At 45.7% G+C, this 23,630-nt stretch overlaps 1 protein-coding gene across 1 annotated transcript in view; it reads left to right on the top strand.

Moving 5' to 3' along the window:
- Positions 1–3,039: 3,039 nt before the first annotated feature.
- LOC126252188 (uncharacterized) overlaps positions 3,040–23,630 on the top strand; it is a 1,014,765-nt gene continuing 994,174 nt past the window's right edge. Inside the window, exon 1 of the mRNA XM_049953059.1 lies at positions 3,040–3,265. Within this exon, the coding sequence (XP_049809016.1) occupies positions 3,040–3,265 (226 nt within the window). The remainder of the gene's footprint in view (positions 3,266–23,630) is intronic.

Genomic DNA, 23,630 nt, shown 5'->3' with positions numbered 1-23,630 from the left:
GTTACCCCCGTAACATGTATAAGTAACTGTATAATGCACCAGATGATGACAGCATGCTGCCGAAATGCATTGTGCTAATAAAATTTTAGTAAAAAGTGACTGCAGCAGTATAAATTATTCGACATAATCTGAAAATTTAATAGTTCGTTACACAAGCTGCAACAAACGAACGTAACAGTTTCACAGTCAAACAGTTTCTCTATGCTCGCCAAAACATATGTTTTTAACGTTTATGAAGTTGCGGCCCGTTTTGGAAGTTTTGAATTCCTTTGTTGTAACATAGTTCACACCAGTTTATTTGTTGTTTACATTTCTGAGAGACGTTTATGTGGTATGTCCCCTGCTGTCACTATTCATCAATTTTACTTGCAACGGTGGCGTACTCAAACCACATGACTCATATTCTACAAACAATGTATAGTATGACAACTGCCAAGACTGCAGAAACAGAAGAAATATTTGAGTGACTGGTCGGACAGTTCATAATATTGCGAAAAAATAAAATATTATGACTGGCGTGAGAGAGGTTTGAAGACGGCTCATCAGCTTCACAGTCACACCACGACGCCGTGGCTATTACCGTTCGCTCTATATTGAACTCCTCAAGCTTGGACCGCTCACTGTTCCTATATTGGTTTCTTTTCACAATTCAGAATACCTTCTTCCTGTTTGCTTGATCCGTGTTCAGTTTTTTAAGCGCTATACACTGGGCCATCATATCACTAAATTCGAGGTGGCTGCGATGGGGAGTTTGCCTTGTTAGAATGCCGAAATTAATCTCTGCATTACAATTTCTTGTCATTATGTAACAGCGTAGCACAAGGTTTGTTCTCTACATATCTTTCGTTATTGTTGTTGTTGTGGTCTTCAGTCCAGAGACTGGTTTGATTCAGCTTTCCATGCTACTCTATCCTGTGCAAGCTTCTCTATCTCCCAGTACCTACTGCAACCTACATCCTTCTGAATCTGTTTAGTGTATTCCTCTTTTGGCATCCCTCTACGATTTGTACACTCCACGCTTCCCTCCAGTTCTAAATTGGTGATCCCTTGATGCCTCAGAACATGTCCTACCAACCGATCACTTCATCTATTCAAATTGTGCCACAAATTTCTCTTCTCGCCAATTCTATTCAATATCTCATCATTAATTACATGATGTACCCATCTAATCTTCAGCGTTCTTCTGTAGTACCACATTTCGAAAGCTTCTATTCTCTTCTTGTCTAAACTATTTATCGTCCACGTTTCACTTCCATACATGGCTACACTCCATACAAATACTTTCAGAAACGACTTCCTGACGCTTAAATCTATACTCAATGTTAACAAATTTTTCTTCTTCAGAAGTCCTTTCCTTGCCATTGCCAGTCTACATTTTATATCCTCTCTACTTCAACCATCATCAGTTATTTTGCTCCCCAAATAGCAAAACTCATTTACTACTTTAAGCATCTCATTTCCTAATGTAATTCCCTCAGCATCACCCGACTTCCATAGACTACATTCCATTATCCTCGTTTTGCTTTTGTTGATGTTCATCTTATATCCCCCTTTCAAGACACTGTCCATTCCGCTAAACTGCTTTTCCAGGTCCTTCGCTGTCTCTCACGGAATTACAATGTCATCGGCGAACCTCAAAGCTTTTATTTCTTCTCCATGGATTTTAATTCCTACTCCGAATTTTTCTTTTGTTTCCTTTACTGTTTGCGCAATATTCAGATTGAATAACATCGGGGATAGGCTACAGCCCTGTCTCACTCCATTCCCAGCCACTGCTTCCCTTTCATGCCCATCGACTCTTATAACTGCCATCTGGTTTCTGTACAAATTGTAAATAGCCTTTCGCTCCCTGTATTATACCCCGGACACCTTCAGAATTTGAAAGAGAGTATTCCAGTCAATATTTTCAAAATCTTTCTCTAAGTCAACAAATGCTAGAAACGTAGGTTTGCCTTTCCTTAACCTAAGAGAAGTTGTAGGGTCAATATTTCCTCAGGTGTTGCAACATTTCTACGGGATCCAAACTCTTCTTCCGCGAGGTCGGCTTCTACCAGTTTTTCCATTCCTCTGTAAAGAATTCGTGTTAGTATTTAGCAGCCGTGACTTATTAAACTGATATTTCGGTAATTCTCACATCTGTGAACACCTGATTTCTTTGGGATTGAAATTATTATATTCTTCTTGAAGTCTGAGGTAATTTCGCCTGTCTCATACATCTTGCTCACCAGATGGTAGAGTTTTGTCAGGACTGGCTCTCCCGAGGCCATCAGTAGTTCTAATGGAATGTTGTCTACTCCCGGCGCCTTGTTTCGACTTAGGTTTTTCAGTGCTCTGTCAAACTCTTCACGCACTGTCATATCTCCCATCTTCATCTACATCCTCTTCCATTTCTATAATGTTGTCCTCAAGTACATCGCCATTGTATAGGCCCTCTATATACTCCTTCCACCTTTCTACTTTCCCTTCTTTGCTTAGAACTGGGTTTCCATCTGAGCTCTTGATAGCCGCGCACTATTAGCCGAGTGGTCTGAGGCGCTGCAGTCATGGACTGTGCGGCTGGTCCTGACGGAGGTTCGTGCCCTCCCTCGGGCATGGGTCTATGTGTTTGTCCTTAGGATAATTTAGGTTAAGTAGTGTGTAAGCTTAGGGACTGATGACCTTAGCAGTTAAGTCCCATAATATTTGACACACACACGGCTCTTGATATTCATACAAGTGGTTCTCTTTCCTCCAAAGGTCTCTTTAATTTTCCTGTAGGCAGTATCTGTCTTACCCTAGTGATATATGCCTCTACATTCTTGCATTTGTCCTATAGCCATCCCTGCTTAGCCATTTTGCACTTGCTGTCGATCTCGTTATTTTTTAAAATAAAGAGTAAGGTAGTGATATAAGAGTTTTGATGTGGTAGAAAGTTTGTGATTGTGTGTGTGTGTGTGTGTGTGTGTGTGTGTGTTTGGTTTGTGGCTGCGCCAGCTGTAGTGACGGCGCGGTGTGGTGGTGTTGCAGCCGTGTAAGACGGCGGCGGGTGCGCTCTCGGCCATGCACCAGGGCGCGTTCCTGGGCGCCAACTGGACGGTGCGGCGCAAGGCGTCGCAGGCGGCGTCGCGGCACCGTTCGCTGCACCAGTCGACGGCCGCGTCGAGCGCGCGCTGGAACGTGCAGGTGGTGCGCGGAAAGGTGACCTCGCGCTGCCTCTGGAACGCCTGCAAGGCGCTCACCGTCGGGCTCGCCCTCCTGCTGCTCGGCACCACCATGGCCACCATCGGTCAGTACCGCCCCATCTTACCTCCTACCACGGTTTCCTAGATCGGCACGCATGCCACAGCGCGCGTGCCTAATATATCCCAAAACGACGTGCATACAGGGGATAGGCAAAATAATGTGAACCCCTATAATAAAGGATGGGGCCCCTCCACGCTCACACCAACGTGGTGACCAAACCAAAAGTTCTACTGTCACCTCCGTAAACATGTTAGTTTTTGAATGAGGCGTCACAAGATGCGGGCTGTGATGTTATCCATGCGTCTGTGTAAGATTACTCATTAACATGGTCCATCAGGAGATATAAGTGGTCGAAAACGATTGAAGGGTAGCGCTTGTAAGGGCAGAGGAAAAAAAATGCCAAGGCCAGCGCCAAGGGGAAAAAACCTCTGCGACAGTAGGACGGGTGTCATACCCCTGCCTAACATGTTCCAATACGCCGTGCATACAGGAGATAGGCAAAATAATGTGAACACCTGTGATACGCCCTGCTTAAGGCCGCAGAACAGAATGGGTAGTTGGAATTGTGGAAAGGGGCCAAAAAGAAGCTGTCAGTTACACTCAAACACATATAATATTATTTAGTTGTGCAAACAATACAGAAAAATTTTTTTAGTTTAGTTATCGGCTGAATAGGCCACACTACCTTATGACTTAAGGGCACAACCACTTAAGTTTAAAAACTAAGAGCCATTAACTTAAAATTCAGACTCAAAACAGAATATTTAGAAGGCAGAAGGCCTCACCTAAGTTAGTTCTAAAATTTGGCTGAAAGCCGAACAAATCTAATACTTGAAAAGCAAACAAGTTTAATTTAAAGACGGCTGAAGGCCCATGATTTAAGACTGCAGGTAAAATTAATTTAAAAAAAACACACAAGCAGAAGGCCTTATCTTCAATTAGGTTGAAGGCCTCACACACTCTGATACTTGAAAGACAAGAACTTTAATTTAAAAACGGCTGAAGGTCGAGTACTTAAAACAACTAAAATAGTTTTAGTAGGCAGAAGGCCTAAAGCATTACCTTTAAACAATATTTTACACAGACTGAAGGTGCAAACAATCTAAGATTTAACAAGTAAGGAATTTAAATTTTAAAGCGGCTGAAGGCCCATTATTGAAAAACACAACTACAATAAATTTTCCAAAGGCAGAAGACCCAAAGCTTTATCCAAAAAAATATTATAAATGAGGTTGAAAGCCTAAAGAATGCAAGTCTTGACAAGTAAGGAACTTTCAATTGTAAAGCGACTCAAGGCCCATTATTTAAAACCCAACTAAAAGCATACAAATTAAAACCATCGGCTATGAGTCATTAAAGTACACAATTAAACACCAATAATAAAAGGCAATACAGCCAGCGGCGCTCAGACGTTTTCGGGAGTCTGTCTGCACTTGAAATACTAACGTTCGCTTAGGGGAGACAGGTAGTCGGCCCAACTATATCCGATCCGCCACCTACCCAACCAAGAGACAGTCAACGGACTCACCGACAAGACGACTTACCTTCCACCCAACTAGTGCACATGGAACTCCAAAACCACAACGTAAAAGGAGTATCCGCCACAACTAGGTATGCATAAGCTGTAAAAACTAGACACACGTGTTGGACAGCGACAATACGGTGAGGAAGGGACACTGCCTGAATTTAACGTCAGCGGCCAGGGCAGGTAACCGGAACGCTAATGGCCACAAGGCAAAAAATTCCGCTGGTGCTGTTGGACTTCAAATAACCAAAACGCAGTTAAACTCCACTGGATGGTGGCCAAACCTTCGCCAACTCGAACACTCGCTGTTGCTTACGGGAATACCCTCAACAGCCAACCATGAAAACCAACGACATAATGTGAACAGACTGGCTTCGGTAATTAAATCACCACTCAACTTTGATGTCCTGGGTCGGTGAGCCATGAACCTCGTAGCAATCAGTACAGTTCCCACACACTCCGACACTGCATAGAAACCGCTAGCGGGTCCGGCCCAATGCACCGCGAGGAGATTTCCACAGCAACCGTGTGATTGCCACACATCAGCATGGAGACAGCACTAAAATACCTGAGCAGTCGATATCACAAGCTACATACAGTCTCACGAATACTGTAAGATGTCGTGGTCTCCTGACGTTCATTCCTTACATATTCCACCCTCACAATCATACACTCCTGGAAATGGAAAAAAGAACACATTGACACCGGTGTGTCAGACCCACCATACTTGCTCCGGACACTGCGAGAGGGCTGTACAAGCAATGATCACACGCACGGCACAGCGGACACACCAGGAACCGCGGTGTTGGCCGTCGAATGGCGCTAGCTGCGCAGCATTTGTGCACCGCCGCCGTCAGTGTCAGCCTGTTTGCCGTGGCATACGGAGCTCCATCGCAGTCTTTAACACTGGTAGCATGCTGCGACAGCGTGGACGTGAACCGTATGTGCAGTTGACGGACTTTGAGCGAGGGCGTATAGTGGGCATGCGGGAGGCCGGGTGGACGTACCGCCGAATTTCTCAACACGTGGGGCGTGAGGTCTCCACAGTACATCGATGTTGTCGCCAGTGGTCGGCGGAAGGTGCACGTGCCCGTCGACCTGGGACCGGACCGCAGCGACGCACGGATGCACGCCAAGACCGTAGGATCCTACGCAGTGCCGTAGGGGACCGCACCGCCACTTCCCAGCAAATTAGGGACACTGTTGCTCCTGGGGTATCGGCGAGGATCATTCGCAACCGTCTCCATGAAGCTGGGCTACGGTCCCGCACACCGTTAGGCCGTCTTCCGCTCACGCCCCAACATCGTGCAGCCCGCCTCCAGTGGTGTCGCGACAGGCGTGAATGGAGGGACGAATGGAGACGTGTCGTCTTCAGCGATGAGAGTCGCTTCTGCCTTGGTGCCAATGATGGTCGTATGCGTGTTTGGCGCCGTGCAGGTGAGCGCCACAATCAGGACTGCATACGACCGAGGCACACAGGGCCAACACCCGGCATCATGGTGTGGGGAGCGATCTCCTACACTGGCCGTACACCACTGGTGATCGTCGAGGGGACACTGAATAGTGCACGGTACATCCAAACCGTCATCGAACCCATCGTTCTACCATTCCTAGACCGGCAAGGGAACTTGCTGTTCCAACAGGACAATGCACGTCCGCATGTATCCCGTGCCACCCAACGTGCTCTAGAAGGTGTAAGTCAACTACCCTGGCCAGCAAGATCTCCGGATCTGTCCCCCATTGAGCATGTTTGGGACTGGATGAAGCGTCGTCTCACGCGGTCTGCACGTCCAGCACGAACGCTGGTCCAACTGAGGCGCCAGGTGGAAATGGCATGGCAAGCCGTTCCACAGGACTACATCCAGCATCTCTACGATCGTCTCCTTGGGAGAATAGCAGCCTGCATTGCTGCGAAAGGTGGATATACACTGTACTAGTGCCGACATTGTGCATGCTCTGTTGCCTGTGTCTATGTGCCTGTGGTTCTGTCAGTGTGATCATGTGATGTATCTGACCCCAGGAATGTGTCAATAAAGTTTCCGCTTCCTGGGACAATGAATTCACGGTGTTCTTATTTCAATTTCCAGGAGTGTATTTCGCACATCAAGACGCTTCATTCGAACCCAAACTCGATAAGATAAAGTCAATGTTGTCTGAATTCATGTGAATGTTATACAAATAACAAATAAATCGCAAGTGCGCACCGAGATTGAAATACTCGAGGCTGGCGTACACACACACATTCAAGACACGACGGGCACAAAAGCTTTTAGTTCAGGAGAGGCAAACCGCACGCCAGGATGCCGGTCCCTTCAGAGGACGGGTCAACCTATCTACGTTGGCTGGCGACCGCCCATAGAGCAGACAGCGTTTGCCCGAGTGAAAGGGAGAAAGGCCCCGTGATTGGCTTAAAAGCAAATTCCACTACATTGTGTGGGAGTGCCAAGCCTTTGCATTCTTTACAAACATAGCACGCAGTTTCAGAGGTTTTCACAGGGAGACAGCAAACGCCAAACGCTGATGCTACAGATTTCCGGATTGGTCGCCTTAAACGAAACGTCATTCTCCCGTTTTAGAAGAGCAATGCTGACTGGCAGACGATATTCCTGATGCCTTGAGCTGAAGGAGTAATGGAAGAGACCGAAAGATATACCCCTTCATGACTGGCGTGGAGAGGGGCCATTCCGTTGTCGCTCTCGGAGCGAGAATACGTGTCAAGAGCGTGTGCGCTCGTACGTGTACTCAAAGAGCAAGGAACAAGTCTCTCCTCAGTACTTCATTGGGAGAGCACCTCTATCGAGAGCGAATCGGAGTGCGACTCTATACTGAGTCCTTGTGATTAAGCGTTGTTCACTGTGTTGGCCGCCACACTTATTGTATGTAGTGAATGGACAGAGTTATAGTTAAACGCCTGTGAGCGAATTTTTGAGTGGCATCGCAGTGGACTGGTTATCTGACTGGTGTACCACGCCAATAGTTAGACTAGGGGCGAATTGGAGTCCTTGACTTCATCAAGGCGTAGGGAGAGTTTGATTGGCGAAGGTCAATCCAGATAGAACGAGAGTTATCTTATTTGTCAGCAGCGAGCGGCGCAGACAGCAGTCATCGCAGCTTACCGTATTGTGCGCTACAGCTATTGCGAGCCCCATATTTTCTCCACAACAATACACTTCACTGCATTTCACACACGACAGCCTCAACCATACCTAGCAACATTCTAACGGATAATTATTCAAGTTGAGTAGATGCGGCTCTCAGCCATTCTGTCAAGTCAATAACAATCTTAAACTTTGTATAGAAATTTCATTAGCGAATCCTATCCTTAAGAGGTAACTTCACATTCCGAAAAGAAGCCAGAAATAACTTGTTCAGTTCATAACTAAAAGTGCCACTCTGATTTCTCAGAAATTTTGCAAAAAAAAAAAAAAATAATAATAATTTTCGTTACTTTCATGTTTTTCTTACACTAACTAACACTACTCCAGTAACCAAGTATCCCACTAGTTACGTAAGAAATTTTGTGAATTTTTGTGTCATCTCCTTACAGCGGACGACTCCAGAAGATATTTATTGCTGAAAGTTTTTCAGGCATTTCTCTTTAGAACGTTAGGAGCGGTTGTCTGACTTCTGTAGTAGTGTGGGGGTCGAAATTGCATCTTGCAGGAGCCACAGGGTAAAGGGTACATCTCAGATTAATCCATTGCGCAGAATTACAGAATAGCACCCACACGCTCACAACACTTGCACGAAGGACTAGACAATACTAACGGCAGCGGCTGTGCAATAGCAAGGACGAATCACGAGTCGGCACACTCAAGCAGCCCATAAGCGATCGCCGTCCAACATACACGTCGCCTGACCAGACGATCGACCGACGACCAACCAAGGTGGTCCGCAGTCAAGTGATATGTATCGGCAACCGTCGGGCGAGTCATGGCTGTCCGGACCTCACTGCAGCCGCGCCCCGACTGAACTTCTGCTGCGTCGTAAGTCAAACCCTGCCGGGTCCGCACTGCACTGCAGGCGCCTCCCAACCTCTCTGGCAGATCCGAACTAACCCACAACACACGACAACCGGGAAGTAATAGCAGTCAGCAAAGATAATACGTACGCCAGGGCTTATATCGATAAGCGCCGCTGCTGCCGCTCACGGGCAGGCAAGGGGGCAACTCAGTGACACCAGTAATTGAAGTTAACATAACGAGGTGGTAGTACAGTAAAAACAGGATGTCAAATGAGATATGGCATGAACACGAGCCACGCACGGCTCAACCCGTACTTACTTGGGAGTGATTTTTCAGTAAGAGGTTGGACCTCCATTAGCCCGTAATACAGCTGCGATTCTTCTTGGAATACTGGAATATATTGATTATATAGTCCCCAGTGGAATGTTATGCCATTTTTCGATGAGAACCTCTTCTAACTCCCGTAGTCATGAGGGAGGCGGAAATCTACTCCAAAGTCTGCGCTCCAACACCACCCACAAGGGTACGATAATGTTCAAGCCCGGGGACTGTGCTGGCCAGGGAAGACGCTGCAGTTCAGCTGCATTCTCCTCATACCACGATTGTACTGTCCTTTCTGTTTGAATGTGTGCATTATCGTCCTGGAATATGGCATTATTGTTGGGGAACAACCTTTGAATCGTGCGGTGCGCCTGATCACCTAAAATGTCCACATAATCGTTGACTGTAACATTGCGTTTGAGAGTAATGATGGGACCAGCAGAATACCATGATATGGCTGCCAACACCATCACATTTTCGCACCCGTGCTTAACCGTTGGAATCAAGCAATCAGGATTCTAGGCTACTTTTGGCGTTCTTGAGATGTAAACCCAGCCCGATGTTGGAAGTAAAGAAAGCGTTGACTCGGCGACCATATGACGTCCTTCTACTGATCATCCGTCCAGGATGTATGCTTCTGGCATCATGTTTTACGCCGCGCGGGATTAGCCGAGCGGTCTCGGGCGCTGCAGTCATGGACTGTGCGGCTGGTCCCGGCGGAGGGTGTGTGTGTTTGTCCTTAGGATAATTTAGGTTAAGAAGTGTGTAAGCTTAGGAACTGATGACCTTGGCAGTTAAGTCCCAAAAGGTTTCACACACATTTGAACATTTTTGAACCATGTTTTACGCTTGTTTGCGTTGGTTCTCGCCACTTATGGTTTCGGTATAGCAGCTCGTCCTTGAATATTCGCTGTAAGGAGTCCTCGGTGGACAGTGTCAGATACCTGGTCTCTAAGATGGCTATTGAGCTCTGCAGTCACTTTAGCCGACGTATTTTTGTGTTATTTTCGCACAATTCGTGTTAGCGTAGGACGATCTCTGTCATTTAGTTTTGATTTGCGCCCACTATTACGTTTACACGATGATGTCTTTCCATGTTTTGTGTAAGCTGTCATGACTGTTGAAGCAGTTGCTCTTGAAATATTCAATAAGTTGTCTTTCTTGGTTAATGGTGCTTCAGCTAATCCGGCCCCCACAATGTACCCTCTTTGGAACTCTGTTAGGTCTTTCAGTGCGCGTCGACCTCGGCCTCTGAATGCAAATACGAAGTGTGCACTACTCGTAAACAACCTGCACTGATGCTTAGCCCGTATTCGACATGCACAGTCCAGCACGACATGTGTCTTACCTACGTTATTGAGCGTCAGACGCAACCATGCCATTACTACCACTGCTCACATTATTTTGCCTAGCCCCTGTAGAAACGCAAATTTTCCGGTGCTCATTGCTCGGGTTCTGTCGGTGGTAAAAATATAGGGTCAAGTGTTTTGGCTAACCCTTAGGATAGGGACCAGTTTTACACCCGATAGAAGGATATACGAGGGGCGTTCAGAAAGTAAGCTCCGATCGGTCGCGAAATGGAAACGACTATGAAAATCCGATAAAGCTTTGCACAGATGTGTTGGGTAGTGTCTCTAGTATAACCCCAGTTAGCATCACGTCGCTCTTCTCATTTCTGAGCTCGCAGTGAGTGCGTAAAGATGTCTAGAAAATAGTGTCTGCCGCCAAGTACGAGGGCCTGGTGAGAAATTTCGCCTGAAGCTATGCAGCTAACATTACATAACTGTCGTGCTGTTTCTTCTTCAAGACAATTCTCAGCCGCATTCTGCAGGGGCAATGAAGATGCTCCTGCATCGTTTTCAAATGGAAATGTGAGATTACCCACAATACAGTCCGCAATTGTCTCCCCCTGAGTTTCATCTCTGGTCACATGAACCGCTGTCTTTGAAGACAACATTTTGACACAGACAACGAGGTGTAGGCCAGCGTGGAGAATTGGCGGAAAGCACTGGCGGCTGCCTTCTATGATGAGGCTATTGAAAAGTTGGTACAACGCTATGACAAAAGTCTAAGTCAGAACGGCGACTACGTAGAGAAGTAGCTGAAAGGTGTAGCTACTTCTCTACGTAGTCGCCGTTCTGACTTAGACTTTTGTCATAGCGTTGTACCAACTTTTCAATAGCCTCATCATAGAAGGCAGCCGCCAGTGCTTTCCGCCAATTCTCCACGCTGGCCTACACCTCGCTGTCTGTGTCAAAATGTTGTCTTCAAAGACAGCGGCTCATGTGACCAGAGATGAAACTCAGGGGGAGACAATTGCGGACTGTATTGTGGGTAATCTCACATTTCCATTTGAAAACGATGCAGGAGCATCTTCATTGCCCCTGCAGAATGCGGCTGAGAATTGTCTTGAAGAAGAAACAGCACGACAGTTATGTAATGTTAGCTGCATAGCTTCAGGCGAAATTTCTCACCAGGCCCTCGTACTTGGCGGCAGACACTATTTTCTAGACATCTTTACGCACTCACTGCGAGCTCAGAAATGAGAAGAGCGACGTGATGCTAACTGGGGTTATACTAGAGACACTACACAACACATCTGTGCAAAGCTTTATCGGATTTTCATAGTCGTTTCCATTTCGCGACCGATCGGAGCTTACTTTCTGAACGCCCCTCGTATATCAACGCCCGTCAGCAGCTGAAGATACTAACATAAAATTCTAATTTCGATAGACGGATCGTCTTACGCCACTACCCTACAGTACAGGTTGGTTGGTTGATTTGGGGATAGGGGACCAAACAGCGAGGTGATCGGTCCCATTTGGTTAGGGAAGGAAGTCGGCAGTGCCCTTTAGAAGGAACGATCCCGACATCTGCATGAATCGATTTACGGAAATCACAGAAAACCTAAATTAGGATGACCGGGTGCGAGTTTGAACCGTCGTCCTCCCGAATGCGGATCCAATTCAGCTAAATACCTAGGTATTACAATAACGAACAACTCAATTTGGAAGACACATAGAAAATGTTGTGGGGAAGGCTAAACAAACACGGTTTTATTGGCAGGACACTTAGAAAATGTAACAGACCTACCAAGGAGGCTGCCTACATTACGCTTCTCCGTCCTCTTTCAGAATACTGCTGCGCAGTGTGGGATACTTACCAGATAAGACTGACGGAGTACAGCGAAAAAGTTCAAAGAATGGCAGCATGTTTTGTACTATCGCGAAATATGGGAGAGAGTGTCACAGAAATGATACAGGATTTGGGTTTGACGCGTTTTTCGTTGCGACGGAGTCTTCTCACGAAATTCCAATCACCAGCTTTCTCCTCCGTATGCGAAAATATTTTGTTAACACCGACCTACATAGAGATGAACGATCACGAAGATAAAGTAAGGGAAATCAGAGCTCGCACGGAAAGATACAGGTGTTCATTCTTTCTGCGGGCTATACGAGATTGTAATAATAGAGAATTGTGAAGGTGGTTCGATGAACCCTCTGCCAGGCACTTAAATGTGATTTGCAGAGTATCCATGTAGATGTAGATGTATGCTGAGAGAGAAGAAAGCAGTGGTAGTGACAAGGATAAGAAAAAGTAATACTGACGATAGTAAACAGTAATTACGTTACAGAAGGAGTGAAGGAGACAATGGCAGTGTAAGTGAAAGACAGGGACATAGTGGCAGTGGAACATAATTGACAGTGGCAGAACACTGCTAGGGCCTCAGTATGAGAGGAATAAAGAGCAAGATAAAGTGGAAGTGGGTGACAGCCAGAGACAGAATATATGACAGTGAGGAAGAAAGAGAGAGTTGCAGTGAGAAGAGACAGCAGCAGTAGGAAGAAAGTAGAGATATTAGCAGTAAGTAAGAGCAACAGGGAGACAATGAGAGTAAGAGAAGACTGTAGTGGTGGGACACAACGGAGGGGACTGTGGTTGTGACAAAGAAAACATTGACAGAGAGATACGAAGAGATCATGACAATGAGTTGGGCTAAATGAGTGAGCAATAGAGGGCGACTGGGAATGGATGTGTATGAGCTACTTACAATGACGGAGTAGCGGATGTGAGCGAGTGGAAGATTGAGGTGAGCTGGGTGTTAAAAACAAGTGCGAATACGTTCGCATGCCAAAGATGCTGAGAAAGGTAGAATGTGGCAGCTGGTAACCCACTTTTCAGTCAGAGTCTTTTAAATAAACAGGAACATATTCGCATTTTTTGTGCTCCGACAGCAGCATTTTTCCGCTGGTTGGTTATATATTCAACTTTAGCCTGTTCCAGCTCGCATGCCCATCAGTGGGGAGCCGGGATCCCTCAGGCACAGGTGGACAAGGGTGGGTGGTCAACAGATGAAGCGCATGCAGTCAGGCAGCCGAGCCAGAGCGTATGTGACACTTTGGCACCGGCCAAGCGCTCACGATCGGGATTGGCCGTGCGGGTAGTGCGCGCGTTATAAGACCGCCGGGTACTAGCTGCAGGCGCAGCGAGCGACAGAGGGGTGCCCGGCAGTATCTGCGCTCTACGAGGCAAGGTTGGAACAGCCTACTTTAGTTCATAATAACCTTCCACCTACGAATGTTACTACTGTACCCAAACTACTGGCCTCATTTGCACTGAGACTACCGTCTTAGTGGGGGTCATAGTTGGATCTTAACGCATCAGAAAACAAATTCCTGCAAGTTGTACTGACTTGGTGTCAACACTCCAAGTATTTGTCCCAGTGCAGTAACAGAATAGGTATCGGATCTTGATCAAGCATTGCTAGCAGAAATGCTACTAAATGTGAATCGGATACTAAAGCTTAGGCAGACTGTTAAGTTATGTACACGAACTTTCACAATGAACATCAATTATTTTGTTTGCCACATTGTTGGTGAGTGAAATAACAAAACCATAGTTATCACAAAGCTACGAGCCCGCATCAATAAGCAATCTGTAGATCCACGTACAAAATGATGCACATATTTCACTCCGGCAAGTAAAGCGATGCAAGTCGAAAAACGGTATCTTTAGTTTTTGTCCCTAAAAAATATGTGTGAAGTGCGCAACGTGCACGAAAAATATGATGGCATTTAGTGCCAACAATACTTACTTATACTTCTTCAATGCATGTCTTATAGAATTAATTCTGTAAGTCGAGGTTTTCAAGTATTCCATTTTAATAGTTTTGTCACTGCTCTTGCCGAGGTGCGATATAATACAAATATATTTTTCATGCTCAATGACGGATAAGTAACTTTCCCGAAAGGTAATTAGTCAGTATTGCTCGCAGGCCCTAGGCAACATGTAACCTCTGTTGTGTCTAGACAAGACAGCCTAGACACAATGAGAGGAAGCCGAAAGGCACGCGCTTAAACTCACGCAGGCTGGCGTGAGGTCTGAGGATACGTAATGAATGCTATAAAGAAAAGTACGTAGCTTCTGGAATACTTAACTTTAATCCACATTTGTAGAACATCGCTCTTGATGATACATTAATAGAATCTCAATATCAATTGAATACGGCGCCTTGCTAGGTCGTAGCAAATGTAGCTGAAGGCTATGCTAACTATCGTCTCGGCAAATGAGAGCGTATTTGTCAGTGAACCGTTCCTTGCAAAGTCGGCTTTACAACTGGGGCGAGTGCCAGGACGTCTCTCTAGACCTGCCGTGTGGTGGCGCTCGGTCTGCTATCACTGACAGTGGCGACACGTGGGTCCGCCGTATACTAACGGACCGCGGCCGATGTAAAGGCTACCACCTAGCAAGTGTGGTGTCTGTCGGTGACACCACATTCCTCCCCCGCAAATCGGCGAACGGTGGTGTTATAAGGCTTCCGCCCGCCGTGGGGAGGACCCCATGTTGACGTATGCGACGAGGTGGGGAGCCTAACAACAGGTGAGGCTGTGCCACCCGCACCCTGCCATTCGGTCCGAGGGGAGCTAGGAAACGCCTGAAAACCTAGTCCAGGGTGCACGCCAAAATGCGGTGTATGCGCCCGTAAAGAGACAGGAGGGGCCGTAGGGTCGACCTCCATCGCGTCGGGGCACCCGACGGGCGAAGACGACAACTGGTCCGGAGCGGGCAAGAGTTCCATGTCGGAGGACAGCTGGTCACGGGAAGCGATCGGCGGCGCGTGACCCAGGGAGGCGCTAGGCAGCTGCAGCGAAGCGTCCACTGCGGGCGTCGCCGGCGGGAGAACAGGCGGCGGCGGCGGCGGCGGCGGCGGCGCGTCGCCATGGGGTAAAATGGAAGGCAGCGTCGGTAACACCTGGGGATGAGGCGAGCCAGTAGATGGGTCCCCAGGGCGCCGACCGGACGGCACCGTCGCTGAAAGCAGACGGGGAGCGGCAGAACCCAGGCGACGACAGAGGCGCAGCTGATTGAGATGCCGACGCACCTCACCAGAGGCCCCCAAAACCAGATACATAGCGCGGCAGAGGCAGCAAAGAATGCGCCCTGCGAGCCAACGCCGTGAACCTCGATAGTTGCGATAGTATACAACGTCGCCTGGAGCAAAAGCAGGTGGCTGCCGCTGCACAGGAACCTGATGCGGCGGATGTAGCAAAGACATCAAGGCCGATGAGGACGACCGTGGAGCAACTCAGCCGGCGAGCGAGCATCTCGGGGCTGAGAGCGATACGAGGACAAAAAGTGCAACAACGCGTCCTCCCGAGAATGCGACTCTTTCAACTTCAACATCTGCGACTTGAAAGTCCGGACCAATCGTTCAGCGGCACCGTTTGACTGAGGCGAAAACGGCGCGGATGTCAGATGTTGAATACCATTGGCCTTGCAGAATGACTGAAATTCTGCGGACATGAATTGTGGGCCATTGTCGGAAACAATAGTCTGTGGAAGACCTTCAATGCAAAAGATAGCGGAAAACGCTTGGATGGTGGCAGATGACGTCGTGGAAGCCATCCGGACCACAAAAGGAAAATTACTGAAAGAATCGACCACAACCAACCATCGAGCATTCCAAAATGGACCAGCAAAATCTATGTGCAAGCGTTGCCAAGGGGAAGTGGCTTTCGGCCATGCAAAGAATTTCCGCGGTGGTGCGGATTGTTGTTCGGCACACGCCATGCAAGAAGAGCACATGTTCGTAATCGCAGCATCGATTCCGAACCAAGTACAGTGCTGACGAGCAAGTTGTTTCGTTCGCACTATACCCCAATGACCTTGGTGGAGAAGCCGTAAGACAGAGGACTGTAACGAACGTGGTACCACGACCCGGGACTGATCATTATCAGAACGCAACAGCAAAACACCACGTCGAACAAAAAGTCTCTCCTTGTGAGCAAAAAATCGGCGAACCAACGGATCCTCGATCCGTGACTTTGACAAGGGCCATTGCGTGGCAACAAAACTCGAAACGGTAGCAAGGACAGGGTCAGCAGCTGTGGCTGTAGCCACACGACGAAAATCAATCGGAAACGATTCAACCACGTCATCGGTTTCCGAATCAATGAACATGCAAGCAAGTTCGGAAGAATCGAATGCTCTATCCCCAGCAACAGGCAAACGGGACAACGCATCGGCGTTTCCGTGCTGAGCAGTGGACCCATACAAGATATCGTAGCGGTACTGCGAAAGGAAAATTGACCAGCGAATGAATTTCTGCGCTGTACGTGGAGGTACAGGCTTGTTCGGATGAAAAAGCGATGTCAAAGGTTTGTGGTCTGTGATGATGGTAAAGTGACGACCATGCAAGAAATCATGGAACTTTGTAACACCAAACACGAGAGCCAAAGCTTCTTTCTCTGTCTGTGAATAATTTCTTTGCGCAGACGAGAGCAATTTGGACGCAAAGGCAATAGGGCGATCATGCGATCCATCTTTGTGCGCAAGCACCGCACCGATCCCGAAATCCGATGCATCTACCATCAACAAAAGGGGTTTCTGGGGATCGAATGGCGTAGGGCAAGTATTTGAAAGCAACGCCGATTTCAACTGGCGAAAGGCGCGTTCGCATTCCGTCGTCCACACGAACGGAACACCTTTACGGCGTAAGCGATGAAGCGGAGCTGAAATGGAAGAGGCATGGGGAACATATCGGTTGTAATAGTTAATTTTTCCCAGCACACTCTGTAGCTGCTTCAAATTCTGCGGCGAAGGCAAGTCTTGTATGGCACGGAGATGTTCTGGACTGGGATGGATGCCTTGTGCATTGATTACACGTCCCAGATATGGTAACTCACGAGCAAAAAACACACATTTGTCCTTCCGCAAGCGAAGACCATTTTGTCGCAAGACCTGAAATAATGTTCTGAGATTGGCTAAATGTTCTTCTTCTGTCTTTCCGGAGATCACAATATCGTCCAGATAGTTTGCTGCAGTAGGGACCGACGCACAAACAGTTTGCAGATATTGCTGAAACAATGCAGGGGTGGATGCACACCCGAACGGCAGTCTTGAATCGGTACAAACCAAGATGCGTGTTAACCACCAAGACGCGCTGGGATTCGTCGTCCACTGGTATTTGCAAGTACGCATGTGCTAGGTCCAACTTCGAAAAATATTTACCCGGGCACAGTTTATCAAAAAGATCTTCCGGGCGGGGTAAAGGATAAGTTGCAATCACTAATTGTGGATTCACTGTTGCCTTGAAGTCCACACAAAGTCTCAATTTTCCGCAAGGTTTTGGCAAAATTACTAAGGGTGAGGCCCAGAGAGAAGCCTGCACACGTTCAATCACACCTTGTGATTCCAAATCGTGTAATGTTCTTGCGACCTCATCACGCAATGCGTGGGGAACATTGCGCGCTCTGAAAAATTTCGGTTGCGCGTTTACTTTCAGGTCCAAATGTGCTGCATAGTGCTTAGCGCAACCAAGGCCCGGTGCAAAAATGTCTGCAAATTCTTCACATAGACGAGAAACACTGGCGGAAGGCACAGTCTGGGTCACTGATAGGACCTGATTTACTATAGACAAGTTAAACAACTGAAATAAATCGAAACCAAACAAGTTCACTGCAGAAGAAGAACGAAGTACGTAAAATGACACAAGTTTTGTTTGTCCCTTGTATGTGGCAAGAAGGCTGCACTGTCCTAACAGGGATATTCTGACCGGAATAACTATTTAACGTAACATTCGCGGCACGCAACGGAGGTGTGCCCAGTTGTTTGTGCGTGTCTTTATTGATCAATGAAACTGCAGCTCCGGTATCGAGCTGGAATGGGATCACGTTGCCATGAATGTCCAAGTCTACAAAAAGTTTAGTGTCCTGTTGACGACAAGAGCGACTGTCTCGTGCAATTTGAACAGACACTGGTACAGAATCACTTGCTAATTGACGTGATTTCCGGCGACGTCGACGCACACTATTTGTGGGACGCACACAGGCACTTTTAGAGAGAGTGGCACTGGGCGGAGTGGAATTAACTACATAAATGTCCATGGGCGAAGGTTCACTAGCCTGAGTATTCTTGGTTCGATTCCGATTCCGGCGTGAAGCAAAGGGCCTGGAATCGTTTTGAGTGTCCGATCTGAGCTTTTTCTGGCAAACACTCTGAACATGTCCTCATTTATTACAGAAAAAGCAAATAGCTTGGCGTGACGGGCAATTCTCACGCGAATGTCTAGTAGCACACCGCGGGCATGATTTCAGCACTGCATTTGCGTGCTGTCGCGGGACACGCGGCTGCGCGGACGCGCGCGAGGGCTGTTTACCGTTCCGTGCAGCTCGCCCGGCGGGCCGGTTAATGTGACACACAGCTGGCGAAGTGTCAAATGATGCCTGAGCAAAGTCAAGTGTGTCTTGCCTATCCAATATGTCTATCACTTGTTGAAGGGAGGGATTGACTATTTTCAAAATTTGCTCCCGTATACGAACATCAGAAACGTTCTGTGAAATTGCATCACGCACCATAGTATCTGAATAAGGGAGTCCACATTCACACTCAAAAGCACAATCCCTAGTAAGGCCTTGCAAAGTTGCAACCCACTCCGTATTAGTTTGACCGGCCGTACGTTTTGTACGAAAGAAAGTATACCTTTTTGCAACTACATTGACTGATTCCTTGAAATATGCATCTAATGCCGACAAAATGTCATCGTAGAACAGAGTTGCTACGTCGCGTCGGGGAAAAAATTTCTCTATCACACGGTACGTCTGCACCCCTACACACGCCAATAAGTGAGGCTGCCGCTCGTTACCTTGAATTCTGTAGGCGGCGAGATGGAATCCAAATTGGCGTGACCACTCCGTCCAGCTTTCCATCGCCGCATCGAATTGACGAAAAGGTGGTGCAACTGCGTGTTGTGGCTGCGGTAGCGGTGGAGCGGCGGCTGCCGCATCGGTTTGCATTGCACGTTGACCCTGGACGAGCAGACCAAGGGCATCCAATAGCGCCTGCGTCTGCTGATTCTGCAAGCGATAAAATTCGGACAGTACATCTGGAGATTGTGGCGAAGCCATGACACAAGTAAATTAGAGCAAACACAAGACAAACCCTAAATACTCGTCGCCAAATATGTTGTGTCTAGACAAGACAGCCTAGACACAATGAGAGGAAGCCGAAAGGCACGCGCTTAAACTCACGCAGGCTGGCGTGAGGTCTGAAACAGGATACGTAATGAATGCTATAAAGAAAAGTACGTAGCTTCTGGAATACTGAACTTTAATCCACATTTGTAGAACATCGCTCTTGATGATACATTAATAGAATCTCAATATCAATTGAATACGGCGCCTTGCTAGGTCGTAGCAAATGTAGCTGAAGGCTATGCTAACTATCGTCTCGGCAAATGAGAGCGTATTTGTCAGTGAACCGTTGCTTGCAAAGTCGGCTTTACAACTGGGGCGAGTGCCAGGACGTCTCTCTAGACCTGCCGTGTGGTGGCGCTCGGTCTGCTATCACTGACAGTGGCGACACGCGGGTCCGCCGTATACTAACGGACCGCGGCCGATTTAAAGGCTATCACCTAGCAAGTGTGGTGTCTGGCGGTGACACCACAACCTCACTGGCTAGAGGCAAGGTTCACACTCCACGATTGCTTCCAGCGCAGACCTCTTACTTGGGGCATAGTTTGGAACAACCACCAGCACCAAAACTGATTCAGACCGTTAACAGCTTTTCTTGTTTTTCAAATTTTATAGCCCCATTACATTTACAATTACGTTATAATCAACACATTGATGAGAGACTTTTTACCAATACAAATTCTTATTTGACCACTTGTTTAACTAATAAATAATTTTAAAGTTATAACTTATGGCGTGCATGTTATACTCCAACACCCATTCAGGGCATAACATAGGTACATCTGTTCGATGCCATCTAATTGATGGAGTCACCGAATGGTAGTGCCGTTTACACACCGACTTGGGACAGCATTCAGTCAGCTGCCTATTCCAACATTTACGCTGCTTCGAATGACAGTGTAGTAATCATGGCTGCAAGGGCCGGATATGTTACATTATACACCTCCTCTGTCTTCTGTTTCTAATTCGTAAGCAGTCTGACAAATATTTAAAAAAAACAGCTGTTATTCTAGTGTTCAGTCTTTTCAAGAGCGAAAAGTTTGTCTCATATCATATCACACAATGCCATGTTGCATAGAAATAAACGGAAACACATAATTTAAACACGTAATAAGTCAATTACTGTGTAATTTTTAAAAACAGCTAAATCTAAATAACAGGATTCCACCACATGTTTGTCGCATTTGTGTGAGAAAGAGGAGATTAGTTGGAATAAAGCCGTTACGAAACTTCACACGTATTAAAAGCCCTTGATTGTAAGAAAATAATTGTACAGAACCTTTAGTGTAAAAACGAGTGGGTGAGTCAAGTGAAAATACGATGTGATAACAGTAACACCCAACTTTATCGAGAATGGGGTATAGCGAGCTTACGGATTCTTTACATTTTCTTTAAATTTATTACTTACAAAATTTTTTAAGTTTTCTAGATCGCAAATAACATACAATCTTAAAAGCAGACAACCATTTTTGGTTGTTAATAGAAACACCTTCAAATCAATCACGCGAAAGTTGTAAGGTAAGACTTTTTCGCGTAAATACTTTCCACAAACTTCGTACGTAAGAGTGCGTCTTTTGTACCTCATGAAATTCCGATTATTTCTCGCAGTACAGAAATGGAATATAATCTAAGCAAAATGTTTTAATTGTTAAAAACCATTCAACAGCCGAGATCGCGTTAAATTTTTTTTATTTAAGACAATCAGTTTCAACAGACTGTGGTGTGATCTTCAGGTCTTGAAATCTTTTGTTGTAAAACATGTTCATTTTATGCTAACCTCACGGACAAGATGTTAAGTGGCCAAAAATTTCTCATTATAAAATGTTTGTCATCACTAAACCTTGACACCTTGTGCGTGAGGTCAGTGTAAAATAAACATGTTTTACAATTAAATATTTTACGACCTAAAGATGACAGCATAGTCTGTTGAAACCGGTTCTCTTAAATAAAAAAATTTCTTATGCGATCTTGGCTGTTGAATGATTTTTAAAAATTAAACAGATCGCCCTTCAGTTCTCTCAGACTCAGAAAATTCAATCAAAATGTTTTAAATTGTATAGCTAAAGGAGAAGCAGTAGTTAAACTGGGTTTTGTTTCGTTTTTCATGCCGGAAAATAGACGATCTATAACAGACGAGGTTTTTGTCATCTGTTGGGATTAAGGACGACTCGAAGAGAGAACATGAGCTGTCAACGAAAGTGACATCAGCGAACGAGTGAGAAAACCTAAAAAACCCAACTGAGGTTTTTTTAAGTGAGCGACATAAATCCAGTTATAAAGACGATAAGTATTCTTTGATACGGCGATGTATCAATTAATTATTCTTAAGAACGTTTCTGCTTGTTGAGTGGAGAAAGTAAATGTGCTTTCTTGTTCTGGAATGACAATGAAAATGATCTGTGGGATTACGGACACGGAAACGGGTTTCGTTGTGAGATTTTAAAGAGAAAAGAACATTGAGCACTGAAAAAAACTTTACAGAGTGTGTAAATAACAAATATATGTTAGTTCAATGGAATGTTAAAATACAATGTAAGTAAACATTTCGCTCCTCTCATTAATTTAATTGCAGACTGTTTCTTTTCTTCCAAAAATTGAATTACAACCTTTTAGTTTAAAAAATCAGTAAAAGGGAGTTTTGCTGGTGACATATGTGAGTTATTGTGAATCAGACCTCTATTGTAATCACATGGGGCTGATTAGGATAAGTGGACTACTTGTTTCCTTCAGCAGAAAATTTGTGTGTTTTTCAACTTCGACTTCTGGCAGCATGTTTGTTTAGAGCGTCATATAAAATTAAGCACAATATATTGTTGAGGCACTGCCACTTAAAATAGAAGAGATACGACAAAAAGAAAATATACTCGAGTGGTCCATCGGGCTATACATGAGTGCAAGATTCAATTAAAGTTACATATTGTTATTTGGAATATGATGTAATGAATACAAAGTCATGCTACTAAATATTTTACATCAAAACAAATTGATTCATGTTATCAAAAATCTTGATTCAACATTCGCTTTTCTAATGAGCTGTTGCCTTTGTTCAGGCATATCCTGTCTTTCTCTCACCAGAGCAATTATACTTACCACCAAATGTTAAAGAACATTGAAGCGTCCATCGTGAACAGGAAATACACTGAATCCAATTGTCTTTTTTATTGGTTTTGTAATGTCTTTCACCACACCCAACATTTTCATCTTCATCCCATTCATCAAAATTTCTTCATAGTCTTCTACAATATCTTCAGTGTTACAACTTTCTGCATATGATGCAGAAAATGAGCTATATACGGTATCTTTTTTAGCTTGTTTGGTGTTATTCTCTCTTCACTAGTATATTCCTTTGGTGATATTCTTTGTCTTTTCCTGTTTCCTTTCTTTTGATATATCTCTTCCCCTTTACAGCTTCAATATTTTTAGCAGAGTTTAACATTGTGGATACAGTTCCTGCCTTCTTCTTAAAATTCCTTGTTTTAACAATAGAAGGAACAGGTGATGTTTCATCAAAAAATTGTCTATGTTGGCTTAGCAGTAGTCGTTTTCAAGTGGTTATCTCGGAACCTATAGGTATTGTAGGAATAAAGACCGAATGACAAAGTCATGACAGTGAAAGAATTCGACATGTACAGATAATTCTGCTCTTTTGATGTGCTTGGGATCACTAGGTCTTTTGATGAGCTTAGGAGTGGTTGGTTGATCTGTTTGTGAGATTCTGCTCTTCCATTTGTTGGTACAGACGTCCTTTCCAACAAATGAGCATAGTCTGGAACTGCGGCCATATTCGGTGGGATTATTCCACATGCCTTGAAGCTAAATTTTAATTGTGGTCCATCTTTCCCACATTACAACACGTGGTCCATCTCTCCTGTTCAGTCTGACTATAATCCTATAAGATAATACGCATTTTGTATGCAGTGGCGGTATGTGGCGCTCAACATCACCTAGGTACAGTTTACTGCGGTAACCTTCTAACGTACTCTCCCGGTCGTTATGACCCGTCCTTACAACTTGCCAACACATGGAGATATCTGATAGAACTAAAGCACCTGTAAACCCAGGCCCTGCAATGTAAAGAGATCCCGGACGAAGTCATGATTAGATATCAGAATAACAGCTGTCATA

This window comes from Schistocerca nitens, chromosome 4 (genome assembly GCF_023898315.1).
Source record: "Schistocerca nitens isolate TAMUIC-IGC-003100 chromosome 4, iqSchNite1.1, whole genome shotgun sequence".
In the NCBI taxonomy this organism is placed as follows: Eukaryota; Metazoa; Arthropoda; class Insecta; order Orthoptera; family Acrididae; genus Schistocerca; species Schistocerca nitens.
This window is presented reverse-complemented; position numbering and strand designations above follow the sequence as displayed.